Here is a 25663-nt window from a genome sequence, read left to right as displayed (position 1 = left end):
AATTATTCATTTCCATCAAAAACAGATAATTGTTGATTTGTTTGTTTTTCTATTAATAAATCAAAATATTGAGATACCATGATAAGAAAAAACGAATAAATGAAATGAAAATGAAATTAATATAAATAGAAATATTTTGCATTGTCGGTCAACTTGTCGAACACTTTGGAAAATGTCGGTCTGTCGCAAAGGCTTAGATTAATTTATGACTTTTCAAATATCTTTGGTTTTTGACAGAAACAGAAAGATTCCAAAAAATGAAACTTGAAAAATTATATTGGGCGCAAGTTTTTTTTTTAATTTGAGTTTTTCTCCTACATCAACCTCAATGACGAGATGCTGTTCCAGTATGAACGCTGCAATCAATATGGTTGCATTTCTAATGGTTGTTGTTAACTGCTATAATGGTGAAGGCATTGCTGAAAGACAAATGCATCAAAAATGGAACAAGGAGATGCAGAAATGCATGATCAACATTGCACATGGAAATGACAATAACAGATATATTTTTAACAGTCCATTGGAGAAAGTTATAAAACCATCTAACAATCGCATTTGCTGTATTCAAACAAGTCTGAATATCATCAACACCTCCTTGTGTGTGACCCATCTCAACATCATCCCTTTCACCGGTTGTCCACTCCTCGCTGCCCAACACCACTCAGCTGCAACCATCTACTCCTCCACTTGCAAAATCCACCCAGCAACAAAATCTTCACTCTTCCTCTCTGCCCATTCCTCCCTCGCCCTCACAAACTTCTCCCTCATCACCCACCAACCTGCCATCCTCTCCTTCCCCCTCTTCTCCACCCCAAACAATCTCCTCCCAGACGCCCACTCCCCAATCCCTGCCTCCTTCTCCATCTCCCACTCCTCATTCTCCTCCTTCATCTCCCTCATCCAGCCTTTCCTTTTTTCTCCTTCTTCCCTCTCTTCCCCATCCCCTTCTCCTTCATCTTTCTTATCTTCATCGTCATCCTCTTCTTTTTCTTCCCCTTCTCCTTTACCTTCCCCTTCGATTTCCTCTTCCCCTTCCCCTCTCCATAACCATTACCAATCCCATCCCCACCTCCAAATCCACCTCTATCTCCATCTCTCGAACACCCTCTTCTCCAACATCTCATCTCCTCAATCCCCTCTATCACTTCCATCCCTTCCTTCTCACTCACTCAATTCATTCACCTCAACAACCTCTTCTTCTTCTTCCTCTTCCACTTTCACCAACACCAATGCAATCCCCTCTTTCTCTCTTCACTCATCTCTTTCCATCCACTCAACCATCTTCATCCACACCCACAACCCCATCGATGGAGCCATCCTCCCCAACCTCAACAGCCCTGCCACTTCCCTCTCTGCATTCAACACCTCTTTCCTCCACCAAACACGATTTTCACCAAATGATCCCGTTGAATATATTGGATCCGAAACTCAAAGAAAAGAATTAAGTAGATTGTCCTTTTCTGATTTGAATAGCTATCTATTTGAATGGTGCATATGGGAAAATTCAAATGGTGGAGGTGATCATGGAGGTGCACTTGATGTTGCCTGCGTGAATGCTAATCTCTCAATCACTTCGTGCTTGTTCAACAATTGTTCGACCTTGGATGGATACAATGGTGGAGCGTTATGTTGTAATTGCTTGTTTTCCATCAACCTCACAAAACTTAACTTCACCAGCTGTCAAGCTTTGCGTGGAGGTGCTGTTGTAACGTATGCCCCTCAATCTCATTCTGTTTGGATATATTCTGAAAATAATGTTGAAAATTGTTCAATAACAAAAAGCATTGGAACTGGGTGGTATTTTGACATTGTTGACTTTCCATCAAACGGTCAATTCCTGTTTTCAAAATGCAAATGTATTGCAAATACTGGTGGTGATGCTGCTGGTTCTTTAACATTTCGTTATCCTCCACAAAATAAACCAGAGCAATTTTTAATCAATGACTGCCAGTTCATAAACAATAAATTGATAGCTTCTTCCGATTATGGAGGAGCTGCTCTATGTTGTACAGCAACTTATTCCTGGATGAATAGTGAAAAATTCATCACTTTCTGCTTCTTTGATGGCAACACAGCAACAAATGGAAGAGGAAACGATGCGTTCTTCAATGGCAGCATAACCCAATCCCCATTCCAGCAATGTGGCTCAACAACAGCATCAAAAAGAGTGTGGAATGCAGGAACTGCAGATAATGCGATGTACAACAGTTGGCTTCCAATCATTGACCAGAACAAAATCGTTGCCAACAGTGGAAGTGATGTCGATGCCTGCGGCAAAACACAGCAAAGCCCATGTGCCACAGTGGAGTATGCTCTTGGATGTATTGCTCCCTTCAGTGATGCCTCCCTCTCTCTTCTCGTCTCCACCTTCACTCCCACAAAGACTCTCACATTCCGTGCCCCAAATACAATAATCACTGGAAATGGAACAGATGCCACCACCATTGCCTCCAGTGGCATTCCTCAACCACCAAACTCACATTCACAATCATCACAGTCATCATCATCATTTTCATCATTTTCATTATTTTCATCTGCATCTTCTTCACCAGATCCATCTGCCTCGCCTGCCCTCTTCCAACAGACCCAGGGCTCCCTCACAGTCTCTGCCCTCGCCATCGCCCACAACTCCACAAATCCCATCACCCCCATCCTCTTCCACCTCTCCCAAAACTCCCCTTCCCTCAACCTCAACACAACCACCATCACCGGAACAGCCTCATCTTCATCATCAATCACCACACCCCTCTTCTTCCTCACTGCTGGCTCCCTCGCCCTCAACCACACAGCAATCACCCAACTCACCCTCAACAGCCACAGCATCTTCCACCTCACCTCCCTCACAGCTCCCCTCACCCTCAACTCCTCCAACATCACCGACATCACCTCCACTGCCACTCCCACCAGCTGTGTCCTCTCCTCTGCCACCTCCCGTGCCCTCTCCCTCGCCATCACAAACTGCACCATGGCAAACATCACCTCAGCTCCACAAAACCAACAGACTGCCACCTATGGCGGGTGCATCTCATTCGTATCATCTGCCTCTATTAACACATTTTCTGTTAGCAACACCACCATCTCCAGCTGTTGTGTGAGCGAAGATACAAGTTCTGGAGGAAAAGGAGGAGGAATATATCTGGATTGCAGTATGAATGAAGATGCATTTCAACTTTCTTCAATATCATTTTCTGGGTGCAGGGCAACAGTTGGGAAGAACGTGTTTGTGAAGAGTGGGAATCTTGTGAACAGTGTGAAAATAGAGCGATTTGCATTTGATTACTCAGGATTCAAGGATGATGGAAATGCATTTGTTGGGGAAGATGGAAAATATAAAGAAATCGATCTTCGAGTTTTTCTTGTTTCTTTGAAGTGGATGGTTGTGTCTGTATCGACTGGTGGCCATGACACATTGGGATGTGGAAGTGATGCGTTTCCTTGTTATTCGATTGTTCATGGTCTGAAGCATATGATCTCAAAACCTGTTCGTCAGTTGTTCATTGTTGAAGAGAGTATGATATACGAAGAGATAGATTTGAAGGAAATGAATTTGAGTTCGAGGAACAGAGGTTTATGTGATGTTGAAGTAAAATCAGAGATTACAAGATCAAAAGAGGCGTTGATAACAACAGCAGGAACAGTCTCAATGCTGAGAGTGAGTTTTGTATTTGGTTCAAATTTCATCTCTTCACATGAATCATTTATGTCACCCGAGGGAGGGATTCTTGAAATCATGAATTGTTCATTCGCTTCAAAACAATCGGCTGGAAAAGGAAATATAGAATATGCAAACATTCCATTTCACATTATCAAAATGGAAAAAGGAGAATTGCAACTTGATGGATGCACAATGTCAAATTTCATTTTCCATGAATCTGCATTGCATCTTTCATCTTCTCTTCCATCAGTTATTTATTTATTATCGATTTGCAATTCAACAGTTTCAAAATCTCTGTTCGATATAAACGAATGTGGACAACTAACAATTAAAGATTTCAATACAGAAAATATTTCGGTTAAAGAAAATGGAAAATCGTTGATATTTTGCTTGACAATGAAAAAGACGATGCAATTAGCAAATTGCTCAATGGGTGGAATCAGTTCAAAGACTACAAAAGGGAAATTGATGAAATTGGAGGATTGCACAGATATGAAAATGGACAATTGCATTTTTGATGGGAATTCAAAGGAAAGAAATGAACAGACTTTCAATGAGGAAGAAGAGATGTGCACATGGGATGGATCTCTTGTGGATGTTGTGAAGAGTTCTGTGATGATGAAAGATACAACAATTTCGAATTCAGCTGAGGGGGGAATAACAATGAGTGGAGGAAATGTGATAATTGAGAAAGGAGAATTTTTGAATAGCAATACCTCAATTGAAGGATATTCGTCATTGAGAAGAAATATCATCTGTTCAGATTCAGGAACATTGAATGTGATGAGTTTGAAAGGAGGAGATGGAGTTTTCCCAAATTCATCACTTTGGATGTTGAATGATAAGTGCAGCTTTGAAGGAATTGTTTCTGAGAGAGATTCATCATTCTTCATTCCTGTTCTGGAGAGTGTTGAAGCAAAAGAAGAGACAGACAGAATGAAGCTGACATTCAAAGGAATGCTTCTTGTTCCATGCAACTTGTCATTCGCAGTTGTGAAGCGGAAAGGAGAAGAGAAAGAGATTGAAAAACACGATTTTGATTCAAATGGATTTTTATCAGAAAGAGAAGTTGAAGGAAGTGTGGGAAAGGATCTCATCAGCAGTTGTGAAAATGAAATCGAAGTGAGTGTTCATATTTTATTTGGGAATACTGAATCTTCTTCATCAACTCAATCATTCATTCTGAAGAATGCAAGCAAAGCAAAGGTGGATGGAGATGAAAAACTTGTTGAAGGAGGAAATGAAGGAAAATCTAATTGGTTGCTAATTGTTATAATCATGGCAGTTACTCTAATGATTGTTCTGATTGTATCTGTTGTTCTGGCTGTTCGATGGAGAAAGGTGAAAAACGAAGCTGAAGATCTGAGAGAGATTGTGAATGATAACATCAAAAAAGATCCAAAGCTGATTGAGATGGTAACGATGGAGATGTCGCCAGAAGAGCAGTGGAGAAGAGCTGAGAGAGAGGCAGAAAAGAAGAACGAAGAGAGGATAAAGAAGAGAGTGTATGAGACTAATATGGAGCATTCAGAATCTTCGGAGCATCTTCTTTCTGAGAGTGGATCAACTGAATATATTTTGGGAAGGGATTCAGATAAGATCCCTCAATGGATGCTGGAGAAGGTTGATGAGGAAGACGATGATAAATCGAGAAAGCGAACACCATCACCATCCACCTCATCCACTTCGACCACAGACACATCAGACACAGAATCCACATTTGTTCGAGGGGAAGATATGTGCCCAACCACTTTTTCGATGTCGAATCTGGTGGATGCAATGGCCTGTTCTTCGCCACATGAGAAGCTGATTGTGGACTTGAGGGATTCGCTGTTCATGTTGCTTCATGGAAAGAACGAGAAGAAAGAAATGGCTATTGGGAGTTTGAAGGAAAGGGAGCAAACAGCTGCTCAGATCCTGTTCTGGGTGGCTAATCTTGCGCTCCACTCCTTTGATGAAATGGACAACCCACTTCAATCACTAGCCAGTCTGAGTCCTCACATCGTGCTATTCTCAGAGCACATGGTGATCTGCATTGTGATGCATTCTGACTTATTGTCTAATGATTCAGATTCATCATCCATCTCTTCGTCAACAGTTGCAACGTCTGCCAGTGATGATGACGATGATGATCCTCTGCCCTCATGGGCTTTTGAGGATGAGGATGCCTTCAAGAAAGAGTGTCTGAGATGGAAGGCGCCAGAACTATTGATCAGCAAGAAGATGGGAGCAACAAAGGAGTCAGTTGCCTTTTCAATCGGGATGATGCTGTGGGAGTGTCTGACACTCCAGATTCCGTTTGGTGATTACGAGGCAGAGGTGGCAGGGGAGAAGATTGGGATGTTTGAGATGCCGAACATGGCTGGTGCAGAGGGGTCGTCGCTTTGGAGTGTTGTGAAGGGGTGTGTGGAGCAGGAGGCTTCGAGGAGGATAACGCTTGTGGAAGTGAAACGGGAGCTGATTTCGCACTTCCCGAAGGATGCATTGGTGATGACGATTTCAGATGCAGTGGATGTGGTAGAAACACGAAGAGAAGAGGGGGATGAGAATGATGACAACAAAGGGAATGAAGGGGAATGCAATTGAGAAAAAAGTGAGATGAAAGGGGAAATGAACAAAACAAAGAGAAAAAGGTGTGAGAATGATGAATGAGAATGCACTGAGATGAAAAGCGCGTTTGCAGATCCTAATTTATGTAGGAATGAATTTGAGAAATATAAAAATGAAAGAGATATTTTCATTGATTGCTTTTGCTTTCACATTGTATTTTGTTTTTCGTTAATTTAAAGTTTTTTCAGATTTTTGTGATTTTTGAGTGTTTATATATGTTTTTTTTGTGTGTTTGATTTGTTGAGAATTTCACATCTTTTTTATTGTTTGTTTGAAAAGTGCTTCAATGAAGGTTGGAGTGCGTGTGATAAATAGTCTTTTTTTGAATAGGCACATATCTTACATAGATGTTTGAGTTTCGCAATCTTTATTTTTTGTTGATTACTTCAGACATTTTTCTTCTTCTTCTTCTTTGTTATATTTATATTTATATACATACAACAACGTTTTTCGAATGAGTTCATGGGCATACAGCTGCGAGTATGCTTTCAATTGAAGCATTGGCAGCATGTGGCTTGGAGAGGAGAAAAGAATGCTCAGCAACTTTGTTTCGATTGAGATGGATTTTTAATTCACATTTGTATTGAGGAGGTTAATTTTTTGTTTTTGTTTTCGTTTTCGTTTTTCATAAGGACGAGTTTATGCTGCACTGTTTGTCAAAGCATAATTTGATGATGATGTGATGTTGGCTGCTGTCCTGAGATTTTTTTGTCATTGCATTGTTTCGAATGAATGTTTTTCTTTGAACATTTTCTATTAATTTCTGATGTTTTCGTTTAAAATCAATTCTAATCACCTTGAAGATGTGTTCATCGATTTTGGGGTTTGGAGGGGAAGGAGATTGAGAAATGTGTTTGTTTCCTCTTTTCTTTCCCTTTCAAGGCTCACAGATTTATGATGGCGATTGAAAAGGAAATAGTTGGTTGAGGTTCTGATATACAAATGCCTCTTATCTGAAAAGCAAGATGTTATTATCAGTTGATTTTTATTGCTCTTTTTTAAAAATCATTTCAACATGTTTTATCAATGAAAAGAATTATATCATTCGAAACAAATTTTTTGAGAAGAGATGGATTCACATTTATTTGAATATATGTTCGATTATTCAAAATCTCATTTATTTCCACTAAGAAATAATATTCAACATTTCGCTTTTCAAAACGAGAAACTATTTACGTTGATAATCAGAAATGTGTTCAAGTTATTGACGATTGAAGAATAGTTCACTACGAACACAATTGAATGCCAACGAATGATTCAAAAAAAGATTTTGAGTCTTAACCTCATTTTTTGATAAGGAGAAAAAAATGAAGCAAGGAATTGAAAATGATGATTGTCAAACTTAGACTTTTGTGATTTCACCTTTTCTAAAAAATTATTTCAAAATGATATTTCATCGAAAAGTTTTCTTTTTCTTTCGTTTCGCGAAAATTCTTTTTGAACTTGCCATGAACATGGGCAAACAGAAAACTTCAACTAAAACTGAATTGTTTGCTGTCAGATTTCAACTTTTTTATTCTCATCAAACGCAATTTTCAAATAAAAATAATATTTGCATTTTTGGAACTTTATTATTTCACTTAATTTGTGAATAAAAAGAAAGGCTGAAGAATTTTTCTTTGTTTTTAATGAGATAATGAGTTTTGGATTGCATTGAACTGAATGCATAAGAAAAAAATAATACAGTTGCTGGAAATAATTCAAACAAAATACTGGACTTTTGTAAAGGTTGTATTATGGAAATCGATAATTGAAATTCATCATTTACGAACAAAAATTGAACAAGATAATAATTATCATGTGTGTATGGGAATAATATGGGAGTTTTCAGAAATTATTAAAATATAAATATTTGTCCTCAAAATGATAACAAATAATCATCATTTGTAAAACAAATCATCGGAAATCCATAGTTTGTTATTTCATTATTTTCAAGAAAAAGGTCATTTTCAAGTTGCAATATGTTGTGGTCAATATTGACATTTGAAATAACAATGCAGGATTTTTTGATATCAAGCCATTTCAGCTGGATATTGTTTTGAAAGATGATGAAGGAGCTTGGAGGTGGGTTTTCGCAGATGTTTGAAAAAAGAAGCCAAAATTAGTATTTGTTGAAGAAGAAAACATGATTATTCTTAAATGTGAAAAGTTTTACAGATATAGGTACTGTTCAAAATGCAATAGAAAGAGGTCTGTATATGATGAAACAATTTTCTCTGGGAATAAATTAGGATTGGGGAAGGTTTTAAGAATCATTTCGTGGTATTGGGAAGGTGCAAATATAAAGTTCATTTCGAAAATGCTGAGAGTGGATTGGAAAACAGTCGTGTTTGGGTTCAGCATCGTCAGAGTTTCCTGAATGGAAATTTGGAATTCACATCAAAACCCAATAGGAGGAAAAGGGAAAGTGGCTGAAATAGATGAGAGTGTGTGGAGGAGAAGAAAATATTAGAAAATATAAGAAAGGAACAAATTTGGATATTTGGTGTGGTTTAGAGGTTGGAGGGAGGGGGAGCTGGTTCTCGTTTTGCGAAAGTTGTGCCTAACGGAAAGAGGGAAACTTTTATTCCTATCGTTTTAGAAACAATCCGGCTCCGATCAACAATTATGAGCAACGAGTGAAAAGCATACTCCACTTTGGATTAATACGATTACATTCATGAAACTGTTGCCATAAAAGAAATTTTGTTGATTATGTTTCAGGTGCATTCACCAATACGATAGAGGGCTTGTGTGGAACATTGCGCAAATAATTCTCTCAGCGTGAAGTGATAAAATCTTTGATTGCAGATCATTTGGCAATGTTTCTGGTTGAAACTTCATTGATAAATATATTCCAAGATATTTCACCAACTATTGTGAAGGAAAAAGCAGTGAAAAAGCCAGCAAAAGATCTTGATGAAGAGGAAGTCGAAGATGAAGATTCAGATATTTCTCAAATTGATTATATTTTGGGAGATGAAGAAACTGAGGAAGAATTGTCAGGGCTCGAGACAGAAGAAGAAAAAATATCAGAAAATGAAAGGCTTTTTTTTAAAATAAACCACATACATTTTCGATGATCACTATCTGAATCGGGAATAATCACATCGGTTTTTGAACGTCTTTTTGTGATAATATCCGATTATGATTACAAACGATGTGACTTTAAACAGAAAAATAAAAAAAATAATAGTGTGTGCATAAACCCGAACATCTACAAAAACCTGCGCACTTGACATTTTTCTTCGAAGTACTCGTCTTCATTCATGTTTGTGAATGAAGACGAGTTCTTCGAAGAATAATGTCAAGTTTGCGGGTTTTGCACCAAACTTCAAATTTATAAAAACATAATTTTTGGGTCAATTTTTCCATTTTTGGAAATTCTTCACAAAAACACATTTATTAATAGAAATAACATATTTCCTTGTTTTATAATGTTATTCACACTTATTTGAACATAATTTGGAAAAATCAGAAATTGAAATTTTTTATCAGAAAGTTGTTTTTGAAAAGTAATGAATCCATGACAAACAAAAAGTGATTTTTAATATTTAGCCCTGTAATTATTTTCGACGAAAAATGAATGAAATTTAGTCCAAAAATATAAACACATCGAAAAATTAGACATAAAACGATGTTGATTACAAAAGATGTGATTATATCCTGTTTTGACTGTTTTATCATGAATAATGATGATTAATAATCATTTGAAGGATAAAGTGTCAATAATTTATCGGTATACCAAAAAATAATCGGTACCTAAAATTTGTGGTTCTCCAGAGCACTTTTCGAAAAAAATAAATAATAGAAAACTTCAAAGACATAATAATAAGTTATTCCTGTAGATATTTTTTCGTTTTTAATTTTTTGTGAAGAGATCTTGCTTTTTTTGTTTTATTTTTCTGATCAAAGACTTGCTCATATTTTCACGAGCTTTTTGTTTTGAGATTTTTGAGTGTTGTTATTGTTATTGAACATAACTTCTTTATAATTTTGGTTATTTTTTGTATTTTAACTCTTCGTTTTTTATTATTTTTTCCATGTCACTTTATTACGATAAATTGAAGATTTTATTTTTTGATTTGAGTTGTAATGTTTTTATTAGTTGAAACATAGTTATAAAACATATTTATATGTGCATCACCAAAATTTTGAAATAAAATAATGTGATTTGAAAGAAATGAAACAAAAAAACAAAAAAACAAGAATTAATGCAAAAAAATTACGATCATAAAAAATTAAGGATTTTCATCTTTTTGAATATCTTTATATGTTAACAGTTTTCATATTTAAACTTCAAGAATAATGAAATATCTCGTTTGAACACGTGAATTCTTTGATTTGTTGATATTTAGTGAAATGGAAAAAATAATAAAAAACGAAGAGTTAAAATACAAAAAATAACCAAAATTATAAAGAAGTTATGTTCAATAACAATAACAACACTCAAAAATCTCAAAACAAAAAGCTCGTGAAAATATGAGCAAGTCTTTGATCAGAAAAATAAAACAAAAAACACCAGATCTCTTCACAAAAAATTAAAAACGAAAAAATATCTACAGGAATAACTTATTATTATGTCTTTGAAGTTTTCTATTATTTATTTTTTTCGAAAAGTGCTCTGGAGAACCACAAATTTTAGGTACCGATAAAAAAAGTGGATGTAACAAATTACTGACCCAATAAATAAGTTATAATGAATTTTGAAAATTCCCATATCGTACCCATATGTCGAAAAACGCAAGTCCTTTAGTTTTTTTCTTTCTCTTTCTTTTTTTTTTTCAGAATATATCATTTGTTTTAATTTCTATCTTTCAACAAAAAAAAGTTTTAAAAAAACACAAAACAAATAAATAAAAAATAATTATTTTTTTGTATTTTTCATTCTCCTGCAATAACAGATTCGAGCCACTGCTCTTCTACAGTCCCTTCAAACATTTCACGTATTATCTTCGTTTCTGATGTCTTCATTTTCAATAATGCTTCTTTGCATTGCTTCTCAGATTCGGACAGTGCATTTGTTTGTTTCATCTTTGAGATAGCCCTGTGTATTAAATGAGGAAAATTTAATTTGAATAAAATATATATACAAAATAATAATAATAATAATTCCGAATTTTCCTTTTAATGAAACCAAAAAAAAAAAAAAAAAAAAAAAAAAAAAAAAATTATTTTTTCTTTACAAACCTCCCGATTATCGTGTAATAGTGGTACTTGTGAATATCATTGCTTATCAGCGGCACAAGCGGAACGGCCTTGTCCAGATGGCCCGAGGACATGATCATCTGCACAGCCAGCTCAGCCCTCATACGCGACTCTTTGACATGTTTCTCAACAGTATCCCACTGATTTTTCACAATGCACCGCTGCAAGAAAAGCGAGTCAAACAGCTGCGCAGCACTGAATAGAGAGGCGAATTCCTTTGCAACATCAATTTCATCCAGAAGAAGTAAGAGCTCTAGCGTCTCGTTTACTGACAAGCCATAGAAGACTTTAATAAAACAAAGCAGGTGGTGGGGGAATATTCATTTGACATGTGATTGGGTTAAAGAGAGAGACCAAATAAGCATTCAAAAAAAAATTATTTTGCAGAAGCAAAAACAAAAAATAAGAATTTTATCAATGAAGAAAATAATGTTCATCAAACGCGCTGTAGATAAATCTATAAACAAATAAAAATATAAATAAATTCCATTAGTTCTCCCACCAATTTCAATCACTTTTTTCTTTCCACCCTTCCTCCCTCAAACCTCCTGGCCTGTCGCCTTTTTCTGTGTCAACAGGAAATATCGGAGCATATTTCGATTCAGTCAGAATTTCAGTCAGTCCGTGAATGGACGAAAAATCGTCTCGATATCGCTCATCCAGCATTGCCTGGGCATCGAGAAGATCCAAAGACTCACCGATTTTCTGTGTTGATTGTTAAAAATAAAATAGGTTGAAAGTTTATGTTTGTTGAAATAAAAGAGAATATAAATAAATAAATAAATAAATAAATATTAAGGACAATTCTGTTTAAAACTTCATACATAAGAGAAAAATGGACTGACTTCGCGAAAAGCATCTCTCGAGCGTTCAATCAGTCTGGAATATCCGTCTTTTGTCTAAAGGGAAAAAATGGTAGTTTCATTCAATTTTCATTGTTGTTAATGAAAATGCGCAAAAGCACGCAAAGAACCAATGAATGTTAATATGAATAAGGCAAAAAAATAAAAATGAAAGAAAGAAGAAAAGATAAGATTAGAGAAAAATGAGAAAATAAATAAATTAATTTATTAATAAAACAGAAAGAAAACAAAATAAAACAAAAAAAGAAAAAAGAAAAAAATAATTTCTCACAAACCAACTTCTTCGCTGCCCCATTGATATTCGCCACCGCCCTTATATTCGGCATCACATCATTGAACGCATCCGCACTGATAGTAATCAGAAACGCTGGTGTGGAAGCGCTCATCAACGTTGACACAAACAGCGGCTCGCAGCTGAGAAACGAATGGACAAGGCGGATGAAGCCGTTTAAAGCAGAAGGAGGGCTGCTTTCGAGTTCTTCCGGGTCGAGTGAGGCAGATTCAGAGCGGCAGACAGAGAGGACAGTGTGGGCGAGGATGGAGATGATCTGTTGGACTGAGGATGGGAAGAGGGGTGGGGTTGAGGTTGCATTGAGAAAGAAAGAAAGAAAGAAAGAAAAAGAAATAGAGAAAAAGAGAGAGAATGAGAGAGAATGAGAGGGAAGAGAGAGAGAAAGAGAGAGAGAAGTGAAAAGGAAAAAGTGTTTATTGAAAGAATGAATATAAAATGAAGAAAAAAACGGAATGGAAGAAGAAAACGAAACAATGAAGAAGAAAAAAAAAAAACAACGAAATTTCAGATTAAATGCAAAATTCATTTCTGTAACTGGGGGGAAAATGTGAAAGAGAAGTAACAAACTTGCTTCAATTGCAGAGCAATTTATGGCTCTTCTCAGAGCAAGTTCGAACAACTCGTTGTCTGTTAGCAGTTGGACAAGAGCAGGAGAAGGATGAAGTGCATTGACAAGCTAAAAATAAACAGATAAGTTGTTTGTGTTGTTAAATGCAAGGGGAAATAAATAATTTGTTAGAAAGTTAAGAGGTATAAAATGAGCATTTTCATTTCGAAATACGAAAATAACATAAATTCAGAATAAAAAAATGGATGTTATTGTAAATAAAACAACCAATAACAAGAATGTTGCAATAGAAGCAAAATCCAATCAAAAAACATGTCATTAAAAAGAGCAAAAGGAATAAAAAGAAAAAGAAAAGAAAAAGAAATTGAAAAAAGAAATAGAAAAGAGAGAGAGAGAGAGAAAGATAAAGAAATTCTAACCTGTTCAACCACATCCATCCTGCCAAGCACAATCATTTTCTCCACAACAGACAGCATCTGCGCATTTGGTGCATACTTCTTCACCATTCGAATCACTGTTGAACACAACGAGTCTGTTTGTATTGGATCTCGGTTTGTCTCCAACTGAAAGGGGGGAAAAAAGAAGAAAAGAAAAGAAAAAAAGAAAAGAAAAAAGAAAAGAAAAAAGAAAAGAAAAAAGAAAGAAAAAAAAGAAAGAAATCAAATTAGCAGAATGTTATCATATTGGAATAATACATCGGAAAGAAAAGTTGTTTCACTTTGCAACACATTCATTCAAAAATTCTCTCACTTTAAAAAGCTCCATTAACAGATAAGAAAAAGAGGAGGGAAAAGATACACAGTTACAAAGAAAACGTTAACTTCAATCACAAAAGCATCCAATCATTCAAACATCATTTCTCTTCCTCTCTTCCTCTCTTCCTCCCTCCCTCCCTCCCTTCATTCATTCATTCATTCATTCATTCTATACACACACTTTCACTCACTCACTCTCTTATTCACTCCTTCATTCACCACACACCTTCACCGCCGCCCAGCTCTCCACGATGTTATCCAGCGGCAGGTTTCCCAGCGTCGCCAGCTGCAGCGCCGCATAAAACTGCCTCCGGCTGCAGAGCCTCTTCACTAGCACGCTCAGCGACACATGGCGAAATTGCACAGCTGTCACAGGCATGTTTGCCGGCTCGCTTCGGAGCGAGTTCATCAGCCTGATCTCTCTCAGGGCACAGCGCAGGGGAAAACGACGGTACCCGCCGAAACCGGGGGGAAGGCTGGAGACGATAGAAGGGGGAAGATAGCGGAGGCCTAAAGAGGCAGCCTGGTAGAGAAGGGAGGAAGGAAGGGAGGAAGGAAGAAGAGAAGAGCAAGTTATTTTTTTTTTAATTTTATAAATTCCATTAAAGTGAAAAACAAAGAACATTAATCAGGCAAGCAAATAGAAGTACAAGTCCAAATAAAAAATAAGTTCATAAAAGAAAGAAATATAAAATAAAAGAAAGAATAGAAGAAAAAAAAGAAAAATGTGTATAATATACAAACCTTCAACAACTGATACTGTGTTGGCGAGTCCACCGCATTCACCGCTGCTCTGATGCAGACATCGCACGCCAATGCCAGTTCCCCCTCGATCGACCGCAAAGAAAGAGAGGCGTCCTCTTTCTCGTCCATCATCTCGTTCGACGCCTTCAGCAGGACAGCCGCGGGGGAGTGTGTTGTGGCCATGAAAACAGACTGGAGAGGGCCCGGGACAAGGCCAATGAACAAGACGCCTTCGTCACAAAAGACTCGAACGCCATCTATTTCTTGGGAGATTCCAAGCACGCATTCGAAAAGGCGGCTGGGGGAAGAAAGGGGAAGAGAGGAAGAGGGGAAGAGGGAATAAGAGATTTGGAATTGGGAGAGGGGGATGGAGGGATTAAAGAGAGAAGAAATAAAAGGTAGGATGAAAAGATATTGCACAGGAATATTACAATAAATAATATAAACAAAACAAACAAAATTAATACACACATACGAAAAACACAACCACACAAAAAGAAGACCAAACCTGTATGTTCTCCCCGCAGGCGTCGTGATGATGATGCAAGCGCTGCTTTCTCCGTCCACTCCGTTTTTGTAGAGCAAACAGAGTGTTTCGTTGCAGCACCACACAAGCGCGTCTGCAGGCCGCTCGCTTTCCATCTCCAATACAATTGAAAAAGGAGGACGGCCAGTTGCTGAGAAGGCTTCGGTGTAGAAAATACGCTGGGAATTGTGGTGGAAATTATTGGTATAATAATAACAATTATTATAATTATTAAATGAGAATTATTTAATTTATAAAGACGAAATTAAGATGAAGAATCAAAGTGAATGTTTCAAATAGGCAGTTTGAAGTAATGCGTTGAAAGAAAGTTAAAAAGTCATTTATAATCAAAACAAAAATTTAAATAAATAAAAAATAAATATTCAAAAAGAAAAAAAAAGAGATTCCATACAATTGATCCATCATCAAATTGAACAGCGCACATTTTTTTGTCAGAAGAAAGCGCAATGTTCTTCACTGCTCCAAGAGGTGTGCCGCTGCTTCGAGTGAATGTCTGACATTGTTGAAAAGAAAAGTTAAAGAAAAGAAAAGAAAAGAAAAGAAAAGAAAAGAAAAGAAAAGAAAAGAAAAGAAAAGAAAAGAATTTTTGTTATTTCGTTTTCAGTTTCATAGCATTTTTGTTCATTTAAAAAAAACTGAGTAAAATAATTTTGCAAACAATAATTTCTTTTTTTCCTTCATCAGCGTTGTTGCTAAGAAAACTGTACATCACAATTGAGCCGTCGTTTCCTCCAACAAAAAGTACAACAGTTTCTTGAGCATCATCTCCGTCTGTGACAAACAAACTTGACCAATTATCAGGATTGTCTAAAAGCAATTGAAATGTTCCGTTAACACTAAAAAAAAATAAAGGAAGTACATACCGTATTTTCCTCTCATTATAGGTGTACCATAACCTTCCAAATTTTCTGCAACATAAATACCTCCCAAATTTGAAAGCAAAATCACCCCATGCGAAAAAACCTCCGCTGCCACTACATACTGAACAAAGAAATGCAATTTTAATTTTTGGAAAACAAAAAAAATTCTAACTTCTTCTCCATCTGCACCTCCAAGAATAATCTGAGGCAATCCAGGAAGTTCAACCTCTTCCTCTTTTTTATCTTGTGAAAACATCTGCATTAAACATAAAATATTCGAACATTGCCTAAAAAATGAAGCAAACCCATGTCGTTGTAACTTCGCGAATTATATTGCAGCAAGCATCATAAACATGAATTGTTCCATCCCTTCAAAAATATTGTGAATAACAAATGGATTTAATTGAGATTTAATTTGTAATGCAAACGTGAATATGACAATCAATTTTTCATCTTCTGTCCATCCATACTGGATAAGTTTTGACCACTAAATTATTGTTAAGAAAAATATAATTATCATCCAAATTTTAAAAATCCAATAGGTGCAAACAGTTCCACGAGTCGTAATTTTTCCAATTCGTTGCCCCGATCCAGTGAAAGTTTTCAATGTATGTGGGAGTTCTGGGTCAAACATTGTCCATGCTTTTCGAACAGTGTAGCATCCTGCAGCAGGACAACTTTTTACTTCGTACTCAGCTGGATCTTTTGATGTGTAGTGTACAGGAGTGGGACCGCGTTGCTGAAATTGGTAACGATCAAGCTGAAAATCTGTTGTAAAGCTATCCATCTGATCCTTGACTATAACATTTTATTTTGAACTTTTTACTGTGGTTTTGATCTAAATACAAAATGGCTTTAACTCATGAAACAAAAGTGTTCAATCAAGAGTTATCACTTCTTTTGACGCAAGTCTCTCCATCTGAGCCAACAGAAGAAATGAAAGAAAATCTTAGAAAGTTGCAAATGTGCTTTGCTTCCATGAATGAAAAAGAGGTTTCGTTCAGCTTTTATTGTTTTATCGTGCTATATTTAAATTTTATTGGTTGGACGCTGTTCTTTTTATTTCTATTCTTTAATGTATTATATCATAATATTAATATCTATGATTTAAAGGTGACGATATCTACTCATAATTTCATATCTCTTCCCTTGCTTAATGAAAATACTAGACTTAATTTCAAGCGCCCCCAGTCATTGAAATTAATAGGAAGTTGGGGTATCGGAACTGGAACTCGGAATTCGTTGAATGTGGATGTTGGTCTCGAGATTTCACATCAATCGATTAGTGCTTCTGATATTCGTCATGGAAAACTGCTTTCAAAGCGAACACTATTTTTAAGAGAAATTGTTGCACATTTGCAACAGCTTTTTCAAGATGATCCTGATGATGTTTTTCCCTTTTCGAAGACACATCAATTACAGATAGACTATTGGAATGGCAGAGCTGAAATGCCATTTATCGTTTTACAACCGATTGAAAAAATTCAAAACAATTCATCTCGTAAACATTCTCAACAAGATGTTCCTATCATTAAACTGCATCCATTCATCAACTCAGAAAAATTCTTCAATATCATCAGACCAACAAGACTTCTTCCTTCTCAAGCTCACTTGTACCCAGAAGATATCAAAGACAGCAAAATTAGCAAAGCAATGGGGTCTCTACTAGGCGTTGATCTCACTCAATTCGCATCTTCTTCATCGTCTTTGAATGACAAATCCGACAACAGCGACGAATCTTCCGATTCATCATCATCTAATCAAGATAACTACATGCCAACACCACACTTAGCGAACGCAGCTGCACAGATGGTCGCTCTGCAGCCGCTGTCTGCTTTTATATCAAGCAGCGCGCGTCGCTGTGAGTGCATGCGGAAGGCCGGGACTTTGTTTCGTGTGTGGGCAAGGCAGAGGGGACTGCTCAATCAACGTGACAGCGTCTCGGGCTTTGTGTGGGACGTGCTGCTTGCCTGCTTATCCCAGCCGCACTTCATCGACCAGTTCGCAAAGAAGCCGTTTGCCCTCTCGAATACGAAGGAAGCGCAGAAACGGACACAGAGAAGAGGATTTGGTGAGTTGTTCAATGGAGCAACACCGCCTGGGATGGAGTCTTGCCCAAACAACGGCTTTTCTGTCTCCTCCACAGCAAAGGAGAGCGAAAGAGAGAAGCTATCACAATCATCATCATCATCATCATCTGCACTGTATTCTTCAGTTCTTCTGCAGATCGTCCCGCAGATGGATGAAATGCAGGCGTTCCGTGCAGGGCTTGTCTTCCTCGCATATGCCCCCATTTTAACTCACGGAGCTTATTTCTATTCAAAAGATACATCTTCTTTGCCTTCTTCTTCTTATCCCTCTTCTTCCTCTTCTTCCTCATACCCAGCTCCCTTTCCTTCGTATAGCGAGTACTTTTCCGCATACCCTGTGGTCATTGTGGATCTGAGCCACCACTTCAACGTGGCGGGCCACATGTCGAGGAACAGCTGGGCTGAGCTGAGCTTCCATGCGCAGAAGACGCTGGAGGAGATGAAGCGGACAGAAATGATGGCACAGCTGGGGCAGGTGTACCAGGCGCATCTGAATGAGGTCGGGGCGAAAGGGAAAGGGAAAGGGAAAGGTGGGAGTGCAAGTGTTACTGCTGCCTCTTCTTCTGCCTCTAAAGGAAGAAGAGAAGGAGAAGAAGAAGGGGAGAGGGGGATGATGGAGATGACGCTGAAGACGGAGATGGAGCAAGGAGAAAATGGGAGGGCGAAAGCGAAGAAGAAGGTGGATATTGTGATGGCACAGAGCAAAAGAGGAGATGATGATGATGAAGATGATGATGATGAATCTAGAAATGGAGGGTGGATGAGTGGAAGAGAAGCAGAGGATGACGCAGATATAATGGGACAGTTTGATAATGAGGAAGAAGAGGAGGAAGACGACGATGATGACGATGATGAGGAAGAAAATGAGGGAGAAGAAGAAGAAGATGAAGAAGATGAAAAGAATGAAAGCTCACAGGAAATGGAAGGTTCTGACAGCAGATCCAAAGCTAAATCAACTGCAATCGCACACAGAAAACAAGAAACAGCAAAGCCTCAAAAACAGAAGAAAAGCCAAAATAGCAAAAATAGCAACAAAATAACTCAAAATGGCAGAAAAGAGATTATTCGAAGAGCCCCAAAAACGACTTTTTCTGGTTCTCTTCCAAACATCCAGCTTCGCCGCCTGTTTCTTCTTCCGCCGCTGGGTGTGTCTTGTTCTCCTGTGAATTTCTTATTCTCTCGTTCTTCTTCTTCTTCTCTTTCTTCTCTTCTCTCTTTCCTCTCCCCTCTTTCCACTTCCATCACTCCAATCTGCTCCTTTTCGGAGAAATACGATTTCTCCTTGTTCTTTCCCTCCGTCCCTTCACTTCCTGTGCTTCTCTTTCGCATCGCTTCAACAATCACACAGAATCTTCCTTCTATTCCTTCAATTTCTTCTTCTTCTTCTTCTTCGAATTCTTCTTCTTCGTTTTCTTTTGCTTTGCCAAAATCTGCTGAACAACTTTTGTCGTTTTTACTGCCACCAATGCTAAGAAAAGTGGTGTATGTGATGATTGAGGCATTGATAAGGCGCAGAGAAAGAAAAATGAAGAAGAAGAGCGGAGAAGGAAGAAGGAGAGGAAGAAAAACAAATGAAATGGAAGAAGAAAGCGACAAAGAAGAGGAAGATGAAGAAGAAAAAGCAAACGATCAACCAACTTCTTCTTCTTCTTCCTCACCCTCTTCCTCCTTCGAAAGCGACGTTTCCTCCTCTTTCTTGACTCTTCTCTGTGATCCTTCTGCTCTTGTGTCAGCAATGGCGTCTGTTTTGGAGAGAATTCTGTGTCTTTCGCTGGGGACACGAGCACATCTGGTGCGAGTGGCTGTGTCTCCACTGCCACACCCGCTGCCGACGATGGTGAGTCATGTTGTGAGGGAGGAAGGAGAAGAAGGAGGAGAGGAAGAAGGGGAAGGAGAAGATAGTGAAGAAGAAGAAGAAGAAGAAGAAGAAGGAAATAAGAGGAAAGGGAAGAAGAACATGAAGGGGAAGAAGCAAGGAAAAGCCAACAAAACTATGAAAGGGGAGAAAGGGAAAGAAAAAGGAAAAGGAAAAGGAAAAGCGAAAGGAAAAGAAATCAGAGAAATTGTAAGAACGCAAGTGGAATATGACTTCGAAAGCCTCGAAGTCTGTGAAAGACTGATGCATTCTGGTTCACAGCAGGCAAAGGAGATGGAAGAGAACTATGGAGTTGATGATAATGTTGATGGAGAAGAAGAAGAAAGAGAAGGAGAAGGAGAAGAAAGAGAAAAATCAAAATCAAACATCTCTTTCTCTTCCCATCCAAAATCTGTCTCTTCATCCAAACAGCCTCTTCATCTCTCTCGCCACTCCATCCGCCAAACGATTTCCTTCTCCGCTTTCAACGCCGACTCCACCCAGCAGCACCGTTCTGTCTCTCTTCCTCTGAACACCTCGCCTCTCCCTCTCATTCCAGACGATCTTCTTTTCCTCAACCGAAGTGACAATGGAAGTGACAATGGAAGGGGCAATGGAAGTGTCAAAGAAAAGGGCAGTGGAAGCAGAAATAGCAATAGCAGTGGAAGAGTCACATCCACTCCACAGCCTTTCCTCCCTGTGCGTGTGGGAGTCTTGCTCCACCAGACTCTTTCTCTGAGACTTGTTGATAAAGGGCCAAGACTGACAGATCTGGGGATGGGCTCTTCTATTTCTTCTTTATCTTCTTCTTCTTCTTCTTCTTTGTCTCTTCAGAATCTATCAAATGAAGGTGGTTCAACATCTTCTGCTTCTTCTTCTTCTTCTTCTTCTTCTTCTGATGTTACTCCATTTGCCCTGTTTTGGGGACAGAACAAGACAGAAAGGAGGCAATTCGATGGGATTTGGAGGGAGTCTGTGCTTTGGGCAGAGGAAGGCATTAGATGGAGCGATTCACAGACGAATACGAGGCTTGTGAGCAGCAAACAGAAGGAAAGGAAAGAGAGAAAGAGTTCGTTTAGAAAGAGAAGAGGGGAAGAAGAAGAGGATGAAAGAGAAGAATCTGCGCTTTCAGAATCTGATGATCTTAATTCATCATCATCTTCTTATTCTTCTTCTTATTCTTCTTCAACTTTGTCAGAAGATGAAGAATACGAAGCAGCAGCGCTCGCCAGCCGCGGGCGCACTGGAAAGGACGATGCGATGTGGCCATCCAAAATGCGAAGGAGGTGTGAATGGATAGCAAAGCACAGTTTGAGGAGATGGGCGGGCATTCAATTGGGAATATCGAACGAGGAAAAGGCAGAGGAAGAGGTTGAGAAAGTGGAAAGGGAGAGAAGAAAGAGGGGTGGAGTTATTTCACAGAAGGTGGAGAGGCATGGAGGGGAGGAAAGTGACGAAGAGGAAGAGGAAGAAGAGGAAGAAGAAAATGATGATGATAATGGAAAAGATAGTAAACTTGTACCAATGAAGAGATCAATGAAGAAGTGGCAAACAGAAAAAGGAGGGGAAAAACGCAAAACATCTGAAGTTACAACATTGAAAGTACTTCCTCATTCTTCTTCTTCTTCCTCCTCCTCCTCCTCTGTCTCACACCCCGTTCCTCGCATCTGCTTCTCTGCTTCTGAAGCCGCCTCGCGCATCTCCCGTGTCATTGAGCACCCATTCACCACTCCTCTGATTGTCACTGCCTTCAACACACTTGCTGCTGACCTGAAAAACTTGGATGTTATTCCTCTCAAAATACTGTCAGTACATCCTTTGCATTCAGCCATCTACGGATGTGACCCGTTCCCTGCTCGCCCTCATCCCTTTGCTAATGCTCCGACTTCAATGGTTGCTTCATCATCATCATCTTCTTCTTTCTCTTCTACTTCTTCTCTTGCTTTGCCCGACGACATCTTATCCCCCAAGCAATCACTCTATGTACCTGTTCTCCCCATCATGCTGAAGACAGAGCGATCTGCCCGCTGGCCCGCCAGCCACCGCGCTCTTTCTCTGATGCGCTCTCTAATGCTCCTTCGCATCGCCCAGCGTGTGGCGGCAAAGTACCCCACTGTCCTTCTGACAGCACAAAACAAACAGGGAAGCTTGGGCGATGGCAGCGCTGGTTCCTCATTTCAGAGTGAAATTTTAAATTCTTCTTCCTCCTCCTCTTCTTCTTCTTCTTCTTCTTCCATTCTTCCCCACAACGCCACACTGATTCGACTGACACCTGACTATGTGGACTTTGCCCGCGGCGGGTTTGTGTTCCGGGCGATGCTCATTCCAGACGAGGAAGTGAAGCTGGTGGCGTCTGAAACAAGCTTGGCGACAAGAATAGCAGTACATGCACTCTCAAACATCAGCACAGTTGCCAGGCAGCAGAAACGTGGTAAAAAAGAAAGAGAAGGAAAGGGGAAAGAGAAAAAACAAGAAAACAAACAAAGAGATGCTATTGCAAAGCCATTGTTTTCTGAGTTCCAGCGACGCGTCTTCCTTCCTTCTTCCTCCAATCGCCAGCAAGCCGAAGCTCTCGAAGCTGTCCTCACTGCCGCACGCAGATACAGACACTTGTGCCAGCTTCAGTTCACCTCTTACTTCCTGCCGCGCCATTCAGAGTTTATCCGTGCGATTGCAGCAGCCCATCCGGCGTATGCACCTTCGCTCGCCTTGTTCCGCTGCTGGCTTTCTGCCCACCGCCTCTCCACGTCTGTCTCCGCCCAGCTGGCTGAGCTGCTGGTGGCTGTGTGTTTTGACCAGCCACACCACAACATTACTCCTGCTTCACCTGTTGCAGGGCTGTTGCGTGTGCTCCATTTACTCGCCACGCTCCAGCCAGACACAACTCCGCTTGTTGCATACGGCGCTTCGCTCGATGTGGCGCTGGCTTCGGCATCTCGAACTCTTCTGGAACTGTCTTCATCATCATCATCATCATCTTCTTCTTCTTCTTATGCAAGTGCTGCATATTCACCTGTTTTACTGGCAAACTCTCAGGATATCCGGCTCTGCAGCACCACTTCTCTGGCGTCTGCCTTCAGCCACTTCTGCAAGCTGCGATCGAGCGGCATCGAAGAATCTTGTCTGGCTGCAGGCTTGCCTCTCTCTTTGCTCTCATCTTCCGCTCCTTCTCCTTCTCCGTTCTCCCCGTTCCCATTGCTGAGCATTCCTGACAATGAATCTTCTTCTTCTTCTTCTTCACCTTCTGATCAACCAACCAATCGCCTGCATCCTTCAGTCCTGCTGTACTTCAAAACGCCCATCGCAGCCATTTCTGGGCTGGCTGGTGATATCCCTCCTCCTTTGTTTATTGCCGTGCCCCACGATTTGAGTGGGATCGGGTGGCAGAAGGGAAATCCAACCACTCTCACCACGCCTGCTCTGAACACAATGATTCTTCTGGCACAGGCGTCGTATGCAAAACTGGTGCAGGCTGTGAACGGGATTGCGCCTGCTGCTGCGCTGCTGTCAGAAGAGAGGGCAAGAAAGAGCAAGAAATTGGAATGCAAAGCAATGAAAGTGCTGCTAAAAACTCGTTCTGCTTCAAGAAAAGCTGGTTTGTCTTGTCCCAACGGAAAACAACCATTGCCTGTAATGCGTGTGACACATGCAACACAAGCCCATTTGCTCTCTTCCCCTTCATCTCTGTTTCAATCAGCCTTTCTGTCCTCTCCATTTGTGTATGATGCTCTTGTCATTCTCCACAAGGAAGCATTGCCTCGAAACCACGCCATGTCAAATAGCCCCTTAAGCTTCTCTTCTCTGCCGATGCAGCAGCTGGAGAACACACTCATCCGACTGGGAGTGCTGCGCCAGGCACAGCCGCTGGCTGCTGTGATGTCGATGGAGCGACCCCCGTTTCGCATCCTGCTCCCTCCGCGTCCTCCTTCGGTATCGCTTGTAAGCTCGGTGTTTTGCCAGTCCCGTTTTAAGAACCTGACGCTTCCTGTTGCGACTGCTTCCTCCACAGCCATTTCGGCCTCGATTAAACAAGCGCTTGTGAAGCACAAGGCGCAGGAGTCGGCTGTTGTGAAAAAGAGGCAGTTGGCAAAGCAGCACAGGCAGCTTCAGTTTGAGACGCTTGCGATCGGATTTGATCCTCTTCCTTTGTTCCTGCGTGATGTGGAAAAGAATCTTGGACAGTTTCTTCAATTTTATGCAGGTGAATTTGGAGATTCTGTCGGATTGATTTGGAGAAATGAGAAACTGCTTGATAATAGAAAAATAGAAGGGATGAAAAAGAATGACATTTTACAGAAAGAAAAAATGAATTTGCTTCAGAAAATATTTTCAATTGGAGAAGATGTCATTGAGGCGATTATCATTTTCCAAAAATCATAAGTTTCATTTCGCTTAGTAAATTTTTTTTAAAAAAATATCATTTCACACTTTTTCTAAATTTCCAAAAAAAAGAAAAGAAAAGAAAAGAAAAAGAAAAAGAAAAAGAAAAAGAAAAAAGTAAGGAAAAAAAGAGAAAAATAAAAAAAGGAAAAGATAACAAAAATGGACAAAAATATTCCTCGATGCCGGGAATCGAACCCGGGTCACAAGAGTGAGAGTCTTATATCCTAACCGACTAGACTACATCGAGTTGTTGTTTGAGAAATTTTTTGATTATAAGTCATTATTGAGATAATAATTACTTTTAAAAAGTTTTTAAGTTTGAAAATCTGCACAATTATGATTGATGTATTATTGAATTTGTTTGAAAAAAATTTTTCTATATTCAAATTTATATGTATTTTTATATTTTTGATTGTTATTGAAGACTATTTATAACATTATAGTCTTCATAAGTTTGGACAAATTTCAAACTTTTCACAACTTCAAAATAAATTCGGCAAATGTATATTATAGGGGAACACGACTTTTTCAAAACTTTTATTATAAACGGACATAAAATAGTTTAAGAATCATCTATAAATTAATTAAAATTTGAGATCATCAAATTGTTTGATAAAAAATTATCAAGTATTCTTTATATTTATGGGATAGATCAATAAATTTTCATGTTATTTTTGAGTGCTAACCCTAAAAAGAAGAACGGGAATAAACCCTAAACCCAAGATTTGTTACGCTAACCCTAGAACCTAAACCAATCTATTAATGCAGAGATTATTTTTCTATTTTGAATCAAATTATTAAAAAAATACTGGGTCAGATCAAAATGTTTTGATTGAAAAAAAGAAATTTTTATGAATGATGATCTCAAATTTTAATTAATTTATAAATGATTCTTATGCAATATTATTTCCGTTTATTATAAAGATTTTGGAAAATTCGTGTTCCCCTATCATCTCCTTTTACCATAAATTCCGGTGCTATATGAATGATAATAGAAAAAAAACCACATTTTGAAATCGTTCCCATAATAACATTTGAAATTTTACAATTTTTTATTTCTGTTTTCTGAAGCATAATAGATTTGTTTTAGGTATTTAAAAGCGGACATAATACAAATTATTTTTGTCAGTCATTTTCATAGAATTGAAGGGGAATTTCCAGTTTGTTTCAGTTATTAAGATGAACAGAAAATGACTTATTTTAAAGGCAAATGAATCATAACTATTGACACCTTTTTTGTATTCAGTTCGATAA

General features: G+C 38.7%; 3 protein-coding genes across 3 annotated transcripts; 2 read left to right on the top strand and 1 right to left on the bottom strand.

The window, feature by feature from the left end:
- Nucleotides 1-328: 328 nt before the first annotated feature.
- On the top strand, nt 329-6241 carry MONOS_11087fu11088 (uncharacterized protein; the record flags this gene model as incomplete). Its single annotated transcript, XM_067863591.1, has 1 exon — nt 329-6241. The coding sequence occupies one exon, from the start codon at nt 329-331 to the stop codon at nt 6239-6241; it is 5913 nt and encodes a 1970-aa protein (XP_067725323.1).
- A 4319-nt stretch (nt 6242-10560) lies between these two features.
- MONOS_11086 (Homotypic fusion and vacuole protein sorting (HOPS) complex component Vps16A) lies at nt 10561-16877 on the bottom strand. Its single transcript, XM_067863590.1, has 17 exons — nt 16632-16877; nt 16510-16568; nt 16387-16450; nt 16254-16337; nt 16085-16202; nt 15880-16028; nt 15613-15714; nt 15183-15379; nt 14675-14972; nt 14157-14453; nt 13595-13738; nt 13175-13283; nt 12591-12871; nt 12277-12351; nt 11998-12157; nt 11435-11738; nt 10561-11291 (listed from the first exon to the last, which is right to left on the bottom strand). The coding sequence occupies exons 1-17, from the start codon at nt 16866-16868 to the stop codon at nt 11129-11131; spliced, it is 2841 nt and encodes a 946-aa protein (XP_067725322.1). The 5' UTR covers nt 16869-16877; the 3' UTR covers nt 10561-11128.
- Nucleotides 16878-16930: 53 nt separating this feature from the next.
- MONOS_11085 (putative Nrap protein nucleotidyltransferase domain 4) lies at nt 16931-24544 on the top strand (the record flags this gene model as incomplete). Its single annotated transcript, XM_067863589.1, has 2 exons — nt 16931-17074; nt 17195-24544. The coding sequence occupies 2 exons, from the start codon at nt 16931-16933 to the stop codon at nt 24404-24406; spliced, it is 7356 nt and encodes a 2451-aa protein (XP_067725321.1). The 3' UTR covers nt 24407-24544.
- Nucleotides 24545-25663: the final 1119 nt, after the last annotated feature.

This window comes from Monocercomonoides exilis (assembly GCF_001643675.1).
Source record: "Monocercomonoides exilis strain PA203 chromosome Unknown scaffold29-1213020, whole genome shotgun sequence".
NCBI classification, from domain to species: domain Eukaryota; phylum Preaxostyla; order Oxymonadida; family Polymastigidae; genus Monocercomonoides; species Monocercomonoides exilis.
This window is presented reverse-complemented; position numbering and strand designations above follow the sequence as displayed.

Coding starts and splice junctions, on each gene's coding strand:
- MONOS_11086 (XM_067863590.1), bottom strand. CDS start 16,868: ATGGATAGCTTTACAACAGATTTTCAGCTTGATCGTTACCAATTTCAG. Junction 16,203..16,253: donor GAGGTGCAGATGGAGAAGAA/GTTAGAATTTTT, acceptor TTCTTTGTTCAG/TATGTAGTGGCAGCGGAGGT. Junction 15,715..15,879: donor AAGGAAAAAAAGAAATTATT/GTTTGCAAAATT, acceptor CAACAATGTCAG/ACATTCACTCGAAGCAGCGG.